General features: G+C 36.1%; 2 protein-coding genes across 3 annotated transcripts in view; both read left to right on the plus strand.

Moving 5' to 3' along the window:
- The window catches only part of LOC107725156 (carbohydrate-responsive element-binding protein-like), a 35,561-nt gene extending 33,306 nt beyond the window's left edge, over positions 1 to 2,255 (plus strand). The window contains exons 16-17 of one of the 2 annotated variants that reach the window (XM_016534322.1): positions 311 to 440; positions 1,438 to 2,255. In XM_016534322.1, the coding sequence (XP_016389808.1) occupies positions 311 to 440; positions 1,438 to 1,562 (255 nt within the window). In that variant the 3' untranslated portion in view covers positions 1,563 to 2,255. Of the gene's footprint in view, positions 1 to 310; positions 441 to 1,437 lie in introns of those variants that run through there. The other variant, XM_016534324.1, reaches the window with a different exon arrangement.
- Positions 2,256 to 3,002: 747 nt separating this feature from the next.
- LOC107725133 (serine/arginine repetitive matrix protein 3-like) overlaps positions 3,003 to 14,579 on the plus strand; it is a 54,444-nt gene continuing 42,867 nt past the window's right edge. The window contains exon 1 of the mRNA XM_016534290.1: positions 3,003 to 3,169. The gene's annotated coding sequence lies outside the window, so the exon portion shown is untranslated. The remainder of the gene's footprint in view (positions 3,170 to 14,579) is intronic.

Here is a 14,579-nt window from a genome sequence, read left to right on the forward strand (position 1 = left end):
AAGTCTAGACCCTGAATATAAGACGACCGCGTTTTTTCAGATGTATTTCCAAGAAAAAAACATTGTCTTATATTCGGGACAATACGGTATATTTGGCTATTGCTACAAATATACCCCAGCGCCTTAAGACTGATTTTGTGCTCCAGGGTCACATATAATATGGAAGTAAAATAGCTTCAAAATCAATCAGTCCATGAAAATGTTTTTGTGGATATCAGCATCCATAACATCTGTGCTTGTGCTGGTAGCAGGTCTAATTCTGATAAGATGCAAGTCTTCATATTTTCCTGAACTGCAGCCGTTCTGTTAGTTCAGCATCCTCATGGAGCCGCTGTTCGAGTCGTTTAATGGGATGGTGTCCACAGCCAGTGTTGATGATCTGTGTCGCAGCACTCTGTCCTGGCTGGACCAGCACTGCTCTCTGCCTGCGCTCAGACCCAGTGAGTGACCAGCACCTCTCTTGAAAACACTACTTCCCGTTTCACTTTCACACTTAGTTCCCTCAGACCTTAGAATCATTTACTGCCTTTCTGAACAAACCACTTTTCTTCGTCCTGGCATATTTATCACTCCCTGCCTTCTTGTTTATGTGTGTGGGTGTATTAGTATTTTTTATTTTTTTGCCTTTTAAAAAAGCAGTAAGCCTTGAGAGGACAATTTCACCATGATTTTACCACAGTTAAGGGGTGTTAAAACAAAATCATGATCAACTTACATTATTATTGCATTAATTATACTTTGATATTATATAAATAAATATAAAAATAGAATAAAAAATATATAAAATTATTATATATAAAATATATACATACACACATATATACACATATACATACACACATATACACATATATACACACATACATACATATACACACACACACAAAGAAAAACAAGTAGATAGAATAGAAAATATATGATATAGTTGATATGTATATCAATATTTACATGTAAATAAATGTAAATATTTTCAAAGTATATGCTGTATGTGTGTGTCTTTATGAATTAGAAATCGTTCTACTTTGTCGATTTGCTGCTCAGTAAACATTTCTCGAGTATTATCAGTGTTGAAAACAGTTGTGCTGCCGAATATTTTTGTGGAAGCCGTGACACTTTTTGTTTTTCAGGATTCTTTGATGAATCGAAAGTTCAAAAGAACAGCATTGAAATCTTTTGTAACATTAGAAATGACTTTACCGTCACTTTTGATCAATTTAATGCATCCTTGCTGAATAAAAATACTAATTTCTTTCAAAAAAATGTTTTTGGATGATTTAGAATAAATAATTCTCCCACTAGGTAAAATTAGTTGCCAAGCAGCTGCATTGTACAACAACAGAACCTGTTTATCCAATCAGAAATCGAGTCGGATCTATCAGGTAATAACAGTGTTTTTGTAATACTTCTGCCATGTCTTGTCTCTGTGTTTCTCTCCAGCTGTTTTGAGTTCCCTCCGTCTGCTCTGTACCTCCACATCAATCCTCTCAGACCCCAGTCTGGTTCCTGAACAGGCCGTCCAAGCCGTCACTCACGGACATTCATCCCACAGCTACAGCCAATGACAGCACACGCTCTCAAAACCACAGCCAATCACACGACCCACATGCACATCCAATCAGAACACTCGTCCCACAGCAACGACCAATGACATTTTACTCTCTCACAAATGCAGCCAATGATGCTCTTTCCCACAAATGCGCAAGTGTTAATGGATGGTAAAGTGACTACAGCTTCGGTTTAGTTTTTATTATTTATAATGATCAGAATTGATGCGGAGAAGAAGGGAATTGATGTGAGCCAGACTAAAACTGGGTTCAGTATATCAGATTCAGTTCAGTGCAACCAATATATAAAATGCATTTTTCATGTGCCGTTTAATGCCTTACTGATGAAGACACAGCATACGTTTCTTCTGTTCATGTTACTTTGTAATTCTCATAAAAATATCAGTGAATGTTGAATGCGATACGGTGGGACATTATCTATAACGTTCTGTGACTAGTTACACATGTAATTTCAGCTTTGGACGGTTCGGCTGCTCTTTTCATCAGTTCCTCCAAGGAATAAATATATATAAAGATATTTTTCTTAAGTGTGTTTGTGTTAGTGATGGTATCCTGTAGTGTCCTGTAACTTTCTGTAAAGCATTCGAGGCACAAATCCCATGTTTTTTGCCAGACTATTAGGTAATTAACTATTATCTAGTAAATTATCTGTGAATTTTTAAAACCCAAGAAATGACAATTTGGAGGGTTTCTACAGAATCAGGTGCAGACAAGTAAATGATTTAATTTCGTTTTTTCAAGTTTTAAATGATTAGAAAAACTGCATTCCTCAAGCATTACAGTTCTGTTACAAAGAAAAATAGCAAGCAAATACTAAATATATGCATTCATGTTTAGAATATTGTGAAAAATATTATTGCAATTTAAAAATAACTTTTCTATATGGATTTATTTTAAAACATTTATTTCTGATGTCAAACCTGATAGATAGAGTGACACATGATCCACCAGAACTAATTCTAATATGCTGATTTTCTGCCTTTTTTTTGTTGTTGTAGATGTTAAAAACACTTTTATCGTGTTCAAAAGTCTATGTTAAATAATATTTAAATTTATCAAAGAAACCTAAAAAAATTATAAATGTTAAGCAAATATTAACAAAATATTAAGCAGCAAGCTTTTTTCAACATTGATAAAAAGAACCATTTTATATATTATAATTTATTTTCAAAATGTTTATATAACACAGAAATGTTACTGTGGTAAAACTGCATCACCAGGTGTCGCTAGTGAATTCACGCTTTTATACTTGTCTTTCCATCACATGTTATAAATATCTTAAAATTTCTGCTTTATGAATTAATATAATTATTATTTCTTAATTTGTCTGTTTGTTTGTTTTTAATGTGATGAATTGTTTTGATACGAATCAGTACTGCGGCACGCCGCGGTTGCTCCTCCTGAGCGCTGGAGGGCGCTGCGTCTGATGCGCTTCGGCTCGAATCGTCCCGTTCTCGGCTCTCGCGCTGCTGCCGTTGCGCTGTCCAGTACCGAGAGCGTTCAGCACCGCGAGCGGAGGACAGCTCCCGAGCCTCCGAGAAAAACCCCGCAGACCGCAGCAGAAGCGCTTCAGCCAGCCTCGTCTACATCCACACCACCAACCGGTAAGATTATTCACCGCTCCCCGTCAAATACACGCGATAACAGCGCTGGAATAACACCTCAAACACACACAACAGCAGCGACGCTACAAGCTCTTAATGTGATTAAACGCGATTATTTTCAACACGCTCATTATTTTGTTCTTTACACCGTGTTTATGTGCCTGTGTAATTAAAACACACACAAATAACGTTTAATTTGAATATTTTCGGTGTTTAACGCGCACTCATCTTGACCGTCTGACAAATCGCTGTTTTCGAGGATAATAATAATAATAATAATACGACGTGTTTGGAATGGACGATGAGCTTTCTAGCTGAATTTCAGAATTGTATGTATTTTGTTGGATTAATGATTTAATAATTCCTCGAGTTTTTGGTCAAATAACGGTCCCGTGATGGTTTGTGACGGTAATCATCATTAGAAATCTGATCCGAGCCATAGAGAAGCAAGCAGCATAATAAATCATGACGGAAATGTTTCATTTATTTAACGGCTGAATCTCATAAAATACATCAAGAACGTGCTCGGATCATATTTGTATATTCCCATGGTAACACATTTAGGTTATCGAAACGTTTTTATAACGTTATTTAAAGGTTGACTACTACTACTAACTTTATTTGAACGTTTATTTTTAACATTCTGAAAATGTTAACATTTCTTGTCACGATCAGAACAATATTTAAAGGTTGCAAAAACGTTTCTTAGAACGTCCAAGTACAAATGACATCATAAGGATGTTCAGAGAATGTTCTAAAAACGTTTTCTCTCAACGTTACGAGAACGTTCCATGCACATTACTTTGAGAACGTTTTGTCCTAACATTATGATAACTCTTTAAAAAAGCGTTTTGGCTGGGTTATTATGTTGATGCATGTTTAGTAAGTTTGCAGTATTTATGCTTGTACGAGCATACATTTGTACAAAATAAATCGTAATAAACTATGTGTATCATTCTAAATACATAATTACCTTGCACAGCTTCTTATATTTATGCATTATTGTTTTTATTCCTGTTGCTAAATGAATGATGTGTAACATAGACATGGTAAAGTGCTACTAAAACCTTAGTATTTCTTGCTATGCTTTTGTTTTTGAATAGTAAAGCTGTAGAGATCGATTTGTCTGTGTTTTAGCATTAACACCTCTGTGAGGTGTGTGAGGGTCTCACCCTTACACGAAGCTCTCGACACCCTCTTTATTATGGGATCACTGGCTGCTGGTTGTTCAGAAAGAGACAAATGCGAGGGGAGTTAGTTATCCACGGCTGGTTGTCAGTAATTTCCCAGGGTGCCGTTTTAGTCTGCATATCCCTAGTAATGTAGATTTATATCAGCATGCAGGCTGGTTTGAGAGGGTTTAGTAAATAGACGTATAAAGGTAAATGCTTCTCACTAAATGTTTAGTTTCATTCATAGCCTGTAGCACTGACATGCATGCTGCAGAGCTGGTGTTTCATGCTTTTTAGCTCTCCGAAGCTCATTAAAGCATTGTATCTGGACCTAGTAAACACGGTTAAGATGCTAAACCTTTCTTAATGTGTGCAGGAATTGTGTTTTTATTAATTAATGATCCACTGTGTGTGAGTGAAAGTCGTTAAACGGTATAAAACATTGCCGTTTTGTCTGAGAAATTTAAGAAATTCAAATATGAAGACTTTAAAGGTGTACAATGTTTGCAATCTTTTCTATAAGAGTAATTCAGAGAAAATATGAGTGGTGCTTTCCTGTGCAAAACTCCTGTGTTTTAAGTGTTTGTTAGGTTTTTGCCAAGTGGTTGCCAGAGCATCCTGGTTGGCAGGGTGTTGCTAGGGTGTTCTGGGTGGTTGCTAGATGGTTTCTTATTGGTCCACGTAAAAAGTGCATCCTTCAGTGTGCGTCTGTGGGATTTTTTTTCATCGATTTTATTTAACGGCACTCCCAGAAAAAGGTACAAAACTTGTCACTGGGGCAGTACCCTTTCAAAAGTTATAAATCTGTATCATTTAGATACTAATATGCACACTTTAGGTACAAATATGTACCTTTAAGGTAACAAAATGCACTCTTTAGTTTTTAAAGCTTTTGAAAGGGTGCCGTCCCAGTGACGGCTTTTATACCTTTTTTTTTTTTTATTTGAGAGTGCAAGTAAAAATTCTAAGTCTAATCTCTTATTGAAGTAACAGCACAGCTCTCTTTTGACACAATCTGATGATTTGATTTTGACGGATTACAGACGTTATTAGCTGATGTTTAAGTAAACTTCTAGAAGCGATGATTTACTCTACAATGATCAAAATCAGTACACTGCCATTAAATTCATGCTGGTCCATGTGTTGGTCATGAAAATCGTTTTTTTCAGCGTTCTTTTATAGTCTAAACATCAATCATCTTGCGCTTCATAGAAATACTTGTAACTGAACCCAGTGCAGAGAGCTCTCTGATTGGCTGTGAATGTCCTGATTGACAGCAAACTATTTAAATGACTAAATTTAGCACAATTCCATGTTGACTGCTGATCACAGATCAGATGTGTTTGTCTGTTTCAATTGTTTGCATCATCATCAAATCAAATGACAGTCTGTTTGCGCCCCCTAGGAACCACGGGATCTCAATCAACACTCAAGTGTTTTTAAACACAAACAAAATTGACAGCTTCTGAAATACACACCTTTTTATGCATATATAAAATAAAACTGGTTTATGAATTGCGTTGATTGCAACAAATGATTTGTGCACATTTATTTGTGTCTAAAGCTTATTTGTAAACTATACAGCGGTTGTATAGACAAGTTGTGTATATATATTGATATTTTACTAATAAATACTGCAACTAAATCATTCTGCAGGCAAAAATGAAAAGTAACTCTTTATATGCTTTATTCATAATTTTTTCATTACATTATATTGTGAGAACATTGAAAAATTTTTACTCAGAAATTGCTCGTACATTTCACAAGTAATTACAAGGAAATGGCAAGTAACACACTGAATTAAAGGTGAAATGTTGAAGTAGAAAGAATGCAAAACATATTCCAGTAATATTATTATATGTATTATTTGCAACTTCGGTTTTTTACAATGTAGATATTTCACCAATTTTATCAAAAGTGTCTTCTCCTGCCATCCTAATTCTCCCATCCGCCGTTCCCCTGAAGGGCACACAGATCCTCGGGGGGCTGGTTAGCGTGCGTGCGTGTGTGTGTGTGTGTGTGTGTGTTTTCCAGCATATGTCTGTCCTCTATACCCGCACACTGGAGTGTGTTTAATGCTAAATGGGAATGTTGACTCTCAGCAGGCTTCTGTCTCTTTTTTCTGGTCTATTCCTGTCTATTTTTTTTTTTAGAATTTCACAGCAGCGTCGCTCTTAGAATGGCCGAAAAATGAGCTATTTTTGCTATTTCCGTCTGTCAAAAAGATTATTTCACAGACATAATTCAATTCAAAAAAGCTAAATCTATAGGCTATAGGCTTGCTTCATCTTGTTTAAAAGATTTGATGGTGCTAACTTAAAGGAACAGTTCACCCCAAAATTGAAAATTTGCTGAAAATCTACTCCCAAGATGCCACCCAAGATGTAGGTGAGTTTGTTTAGAGCTGTTTTGGCTTCAAAATGGTGCTTCTGTGCAGATTTCTCTCCTGATTCAGACCAGAAGACTTTTTCCACTGGAAGAAGCGTTATTATGGGCTATGCACTCATATTTTAGCCGGAAGCAACGGTTTGAAGTTAAGAACATCTTAATGAGCAAATGAACTGTTTGGACTCTCATTCAATAGGAATTCACCCAATATTGAAATTCAAAATAAAATCATCACATCAAGTTCCAAACTGTATGACTTTCTTTCTTCCTTCCATCCATGAAACACAAAAGAATATTTATCAGAATTTGTTTCTTTGGACGTAAATGTAAATTATTTCCCTTTAAGCAGGAGTGTGTGGTCGTGCTGTTGGCTGCTCAATGTATTCTGGGCAGTCTAGACGGCTCATATCTACACTCATCTGAGTTCAAAGGACGTATCAGACAGAATATGCTAAATCCAATTGAAATCAGGATATAAATGGAATCATTTGAGTCACATCAAAGACAAAGTTCATTTGTAAAGCAGCATCATTTGATCTCTTCTCTGACATCATGAGATGTTTATTCACTTTCATAAATTGCATTTATTTTCTTCATTCATTCATTCACCAAAATATCTTATTTTGTGTTCTACAGAAATAAATGCATGCAGATATGGATGAACATAAGGATGACTAAATGATGGCACAATTATCATTCTTAGGTAAATTAATCTATAAAAAATGTTGTTAGAATGAATATATTACTACTGTTGAATTTTTTTAAATTGAGAAATTGTTTTAAAATATTAATATTATTTAATAATGTTAATATTGTTATAATAAAAATGTTACTATTGTTTAATAGTATTATTATTTTAATACAAATATTACTGTTCTTTAGTAATGTTTGACTTTAGTATTTTAAAATATAAATTAAATTTTTTAATAGTATTAATATGGTCATGCTATATTACATTAATAATTATTATTATTTATTATCATTAATACTGTTATAAAAATGGTTGTCCCTTGTTGTGGGCTGTAAGCTTGATTATTTGGATCTAAAGGTTTTTTTTTCTAATGTTTGTCATTAGTTTTGACTACGACCATTTCCCACCTTCTCTGACCCTTAGAATTAAACAGGCTGTTTTTGCTCCTGTAACTAAACTTAGTTAACCAAACGTAACCGTATCCTGACAATCGCTTCAGTCTGATTTGTGAATGAATCTCTCAGACTGGTTTTTGAGAAGCAGAACGAGTCAAAATAATGATCTGTTCATCACTGTTAGTCTGTGTTTTCGCTGTGCCTCTGTGCTGGATTGCTCTGGTCTGATGTAGAGAGCAGATGAAAGGGCATTATTGAAGAGATGAGGGATGTTTGAAGCTTTGCTGCTCATGCATTTGTCTACAGGGATGGCAGAGGACGCCTGTCATAGACATTTCTGTGTGTTTGGAGCATATCTCATGCTCTTCCTTTCTTCTGCTTCTTTTGGCTTCACGTTTGCTTTAATGTCTCTCTTTGAAGTGCCTGAAACATTAAAGTCAATGTAACATCAAAGTAGACCCTATTTACATTCTTAATGCATGTTCCCGGTCTTATTGTGCATGAATCATCAGTGCATGTCATTGCAAAGAGAAAAGTATCCAAATAACTAGTGCTGTCCATGTATGACCAAAAATTTATATCACGGTATTTTTCTAAATTATACCGGTTTCACGGTACATGACGGTATTTTTTTTTTCCACGCATGACCAGGTGTTAACCATATTTTCTACTGATTGAGAGGAAATACTGCAGTATATTGACTTAGAATGCCCTATTTTACTGTCATGATGAGTGAATATTGTCAAAAAATACCACACTAAATAGTGACTAAACACGGCCCCTTTTAATACATGTTAACCAGGAGTCACTCTCATTTATAATCGCGGCATCGTCTGATAAAATCAACATGCATCTACACTAAAGAGCGGCTATGCGGTTGTTTTGGCTATATTACTTTTTTGTCTCATGCAGCGCACTGCCTGCGTCTGAGTGACAAACTAAAAAAAACAGCAAACAAAAAAGTGCATGTAATATTAACAGACGAACTACGCACATATTTATAATTCAAAACAATCAGTAAGCGACAGGTGCTAGGAAATAACCATTACGCAGTTTTTGTAATGCAGCCTAAAATCTTTTAAATAATGACTTTTGATTAATTTATTTTCTTTCTCAGTATTTTTGTCTTGTTTCCCAGTACATTTCTAAATCAAGATACATTTACTTGAGTAGCAAAATGACTTAAGATATTAAGCGTTGCTGAAAAATCTATCAAAACTGAGTGAGTTCATGCTTAAAACTAGAACAAATATCTGCCAGTGGGGTCATGAGAATAAATTTAATTTAAAGGGAAAACAAGATTATTTTTCTTACCTCATTAGCAGATTTTTATTTTTTTCAGAAAATCTGACTTATATGTTGTCATTTTGCATTTCATGTAATTGTATCTTGAATGTTATTGTAGATATTGTACTGGAAAACGAGACAAAAATACTGAGGAAGAAAATAATTTTTTTGCAATGTTGGTATTTCTGCAAATCTATAAGCACAGTTTCAGACAATGGTGAGATCACTTCTGAAACTCTACTTTTTTTTTTACCAGCAAAATTCAGTTTGCCCTCCATTGCTCTCTAGGAGAAACAGCTGAGATATTGAAGCCATCGCATTTGTGATTTTCTCCATCCTGTGTGTGTGTTCAGAGATCTGTACATCTGCACTGTCTTCCTCTGAATAATGGAGGAGCGTGTCTGTCTCAGGAGCTCAGGAGAGTACACACACACACACACACACACACACAGGTTTGTTTTTGTGAAAAGTGGGGACTCTCCATAGGCGTAATGGTTTTTCTACTGTACAGACCGTATATTCTATTGCCCTACACCAACCCTACCCCTAAACCTACCCCTCACAGGAAACTTTCTGCTATTTCAGATTTTCAATACACTCCATTCTGTGTGATTTATAAGCGTTTTGAAAAGTGGGGACATGGGGTAATGTCCTGAAAAGTCACCTTCTCCTTGTAATACCTATGTCATACCCTTGTCATTATACAAATTAATGTCCTCATTTGTCACAAAAACGCGCGCACACACACACACACACACAGAGATCAGGTGGAGCGAATCGGGTTTCCAGATACATTAAGAGGCGTAGCAGCCCTCAAACATCACCGCAGAGTCTGCTGCGCACCGGCTAAGACGGATCTCTGTCTTGTCTGCGTTCAATATAAATTAAGCTATTAATTCTTATTTTCTGAAAAATGTATCAAAATTGAGTGAGTTTACGCATAAAACAAGAAAAATACTGTATCTGTCAGTGTGGTAAGAAAAATGAACTTAATTCAAAGGGAAAACAAGATTATTTTCTGGCCTCATTGACAGATTTTTTTTCTCCTGGTTTTAAGCAAAAACGTACTTAATTTTCAAAAAAATTTCAAGTCAGTTTCTTTCTCATGGTCTCTTTCTCCGATTTACGGATGTTTCGATGTTTGTACTGGAAAACAAGACAAAAATACTGAGTAAGAGAATCATTTGCACTGTGTGCATCTTAATGCAGCATGTAAACCCTAAAACCTCAAAGTTGCTGTAAAAATGATGATTGAAACAACGTCACATCCTAAATAACAGACAGGGTTTAACAGTGCTTTTATAAAATAAGGCTCCATACTAACACGCACACATTTGTGTTAATGGGTGAAGATGCTCCTTTATGCCCCTCATAACAGAATCCAGTATCTCTGAAGCATATTTTGATGGATTGTGGTTTTTAACTCTTCTACGACTCTGTTTTTAGTCGATTCTCATGAAACTGTAATTTTGTAAAGGGTCATATGATGCGATTTCAAGTTTTCCTTTCTCTTTGGAGTGTTACAAGCTGATTGTGCATAGATAAGATCCCTGAAGTTGCAAAGACTAAAGTCTCAAAACCAAAGAGATATTTTTTATCAAAGTTAAGACTCTGCCACGCCCCCCTAAAACGGCTCGTCCTAACACGCCCCCAGATATCTACCTCACTATGTGGAAATATTAGCATAATGCAGCCCAAATGTGCACGCAAAGAAAGAAGGCGTGGTTTCAGTAACCGCAGTTAGTGTTGATGCAGCCATGTCAGGGAGATGCTGTGTGTTTCTAGGCGAAAGCAAAAGCACTTTATTTGGCCTTCCGGAAGTAGATGCATTTAGGAATCTTTAAGATTACTTACAACAGAACAGCAATGCATTTTATGGACGACCGTTTCGTGAACCTAGGAGAGGAGGTAATTCTGACTTTGCTATGACAATCTGGCGCTTCTGAATCAGCTACTGTTTTGTTATTAGTTTAAGTATTTGCTATTGACTGTTCAAATGCGGAGTTTTGCGCATCGTGTGTGTGTGTGTGAGAGAGAGAGAGAGAGACAGGGTCACTCACAGTGGAGTCAGCTGTCTTAACCGTGGCTTGTGTACTGCACACATACCAGCTTCATCACTGTGTCTGTCACGCAACTCTGTTCCCCTTTCGGGCTTTGTCTTTACATTTATTTTGAAAGATGAAGCTTTCGATTATGGTAAGGGGCGTTACATTTCCGACAGGTGCTTGTGGTGTTCGGCCAATCACAATGCACTGGTTCAGCTGGCCAATCAGAGCAGACTGCGCTTGTCGGAAGGAGGGACTTTGTAGAAAACGAAGCGTTTGAGAGAGGCGGGGCATAGAGGACCTACAATAATGTACAGTATTTGAAAAATAATGTGTTTTTTGAACATTAAAGCATGTCAACATATTCTGTTACACCAAATACACCAAATAATGATCTGTAAAAAATCATCATATGACCCCTTTAAGTAAGACCATGTTTTGTTATAGATTTTTTTTTTTTTTAAATCAAAGATGAACTTTATTTTTAAACTTTATTTATACATTTTGCTTTTATACATTTTGTTTTTATTTGTTGTTTTTTAATATGTTTACTTTTTCTATTTTCGCCATGAATATAGCAGTGGCTGTTGACTTGGTGCTAAATTATAAACAAACAATCAAACACGCATAAAATTATAATCTTCATTTAAATCATCAGAAAAAAAAATCATCTTCGTTGTCAGTCCCTCTCCATAACCTCATTTTATTATTATTAAAAATAGTTCATTTTTTGTGCTAATCAACATTGTGCCACAAATGCTGACAATTGAGCTTAACTTGTATTGAACCTTCTGCTTGTTCTTGAAGTACGTGGGCAGCTGCAGTGCAGTTTTTTGTTCACACTGTGACTGAATGCATACTGTGTGTGTGTGTGCGTGCGTGCGTGCGTGTGTGTGTGTGTGATGCTTTGACTGACCGCTCAAGACAGCTCGGCACTGAACTTTCCTCCCCTCTCTCTGGAGATATTTCTGCTTTCTCATAAGGTATTCACACACACACACACACACTCAAAGGTGCTGCATTTACATCACAGATGGTACTCAACAGAAACCATCTGTAATGCAACAAGCATCACTGTATACGCCAGTCCTGCTTCTAATTAGACGCTCAGATCACATGACCTGCTCATTATCTCTGGCTATAATAGAACGGCCACATTTATAATTTATTCTGTTGCTGAATAGTTATAGAGAGAAGACAATAAAATGAACAAACATGCGTTGAGACAGACAGATAAATACACACTCTTCATACTCGCTCCTACATGTTTATTTTATGGCAGTGTCTGTTTACACGGAGGTTAAACTTATCTTGTTGGCAAAGTCTGTTTTCAGTAAATCCACCCACCATTGCTCAGATTTGGTATATATAGGGTATTATGTCAATTTACACTTTGCATTAATATTATCTGTCACGATTTGTGCTTACTGTAAACAAGCTCTTTGTTGCTATTATACTCGCTGTCTATCAGCATGTATCTTTTTTACACTCATTATAAACAGCTGCTGCTTTAATTGATCAAGTCTCATTTCTAGCACAGCCCCAGTGATATCAGCACAGTCCGATCTCACATATAAAGATGGGAAATGACATATTTTGAATGTTATCACGTGTGTGCTGTCAGACGGCGTATTACTCATGTTCCATAATTGAAGTTAATGACAACATTCAGAGAAATCCAAGTGCCCTTCATAGAATGGATCTTAGAATTATTACTATGTTCGGAAACATAGGATCAGCACACATTAAAGGACAAAAGAGGCGCTTCATTTTTATCAGAATCTTGATGTATCTCTTCAACAGAAATGGCTTTGGTGTGGTGTTTCTGAGTATCAGATGAAGGCAGAGACGAGGGCACTTACTAGTGTTCTGCTCTTAGAGCTCGATAACAAACACATCCAACTGACACTCAGATCGGGAGGAAGAGACACATTTCTGAGACATTTTGATGCAAGTGTGCAAGTTAAGGTCAAATGGTTTGGCATACAGTGGAATAAGTTTGTGAACCCTTTGAAAATATCTGGATTTTTGCATTAATTTCTCAAAAAATGTGGTCTGATCTTCATCACTTATAGACACAATCTGACTTAAAGGCAGGGTTGGTGATTTGGTTCAAAAAAAATTTTTGTTATGCTGGTTGAAAGTCTCTTCACATCCCGATAGCAATCACTAAGTTAAGTGGTCTAAATGTATTCATATCGTCTGTGGAGGGCGTAGGACCATAAAATGTTGTCCAATCATATCCCTCGGTCCGAGGGCCATGATAGGCTGTCCCACTTGCCTGTAAATGTATGTATTTGCATACCTCGCTACATACATGTTGCTGGCTAGCCTCTAGTCTGCAGGAGCGTGTTCATGTGTTTTGGAGGAGGCGTGGCTTCGGAGAGTGATTTGCAGGGAGGGAGGGATCTTATGCTTTCAAAGCCTTTAACTAATAACACACACACACACACACACACGGTTGTACTTTTCACGTTTATTGAATACATTGACTATTCATTCCCAATGCAGGATGGAGAAAATAAGTGACCCCTTGAATGGAACTTCTAGATGCTCCTTTAGGAGCAAAACCTCCACCATATGTTTTCTGTAGATTTTTATAAGACTTCTGACCAATTTTGAACCATCCCTACCCACAAATCTGTTTCAGTTTAGCAATACTTCTTGGTTTTCTGAATAACAACCTGCTTTAGGTTATGCCACTGCATCTCAATTGGCTATTTGTGCATAACTGGCTCCAATTCAGTGTCTTCAGTAACTTTTTGAAAAGTACAACTGTTTGTATATTATTAGTTTGGTCAGATTGTGTTTGTGTATAAATGTTTAAGACTCACCACCATCAATATATGTGGTCCAATATTCCCTATTTACCTAAATATTAAAACAAAACAGATATACACTACAATTCAAAAGCTTGAGGTCAATGAGATGTTTTGTTTTGTTTTGTTTTTAATGTCTCTTATGCTCATTGAGGCTAATCATAAATACAGTAAAAACAATAATATTGAGAATATTGTTACAATTTAAAAACAGTGTCTTACAGTGTCAATGAAAAGTGCAACTGTTTGTGTGTTATTAGTTAAGTCAGATTGCGGCTGTCTATAATTGGGAAATAGACAAAGATCATACCTCATTTTATCAATAATCAATGCAGAAATACTGAGATTTCACCAGCATGTTTTTGTCAATTTATTTAGTTCATTTATTTAGTTCATAATAGGGTACATATATTTAAATGGCTCATGATGTTAGACTATTCCCACTGATCCATTTGGACTAGTGCAGATGATTTCTTTGTTATTAACAATATTTGATTAGCAGCAAAACTCAGAGATGCATTATCTCTGTGAGAGTTGCTATGGGTTGTTTAACATGAGACACATTTTTGTGTTCAGAAACAGCTGGACAGTGAGCTGAGTTCAGCCATGTGTT

Source organism: Sinocyclocheilus rhinocerous, unplaced genomic scaffold, assembly GCF_001515625.1.
Source record: "Sinocyclocheilus rhinocerous isolate Xijiao unplaced genomic scaffold, SAMN03320098_v1.1 scaffold1295, whole genome shotgun sequence".
NCBI classification, from domain to species: domain Eukaryota; kingdom Metazoa; phylum Chordata; class Actinopteri; order Cypriniformes; family Cyprinidae; genus Sinocyclocheilus; species Sinocyclocheilus rhinocerous.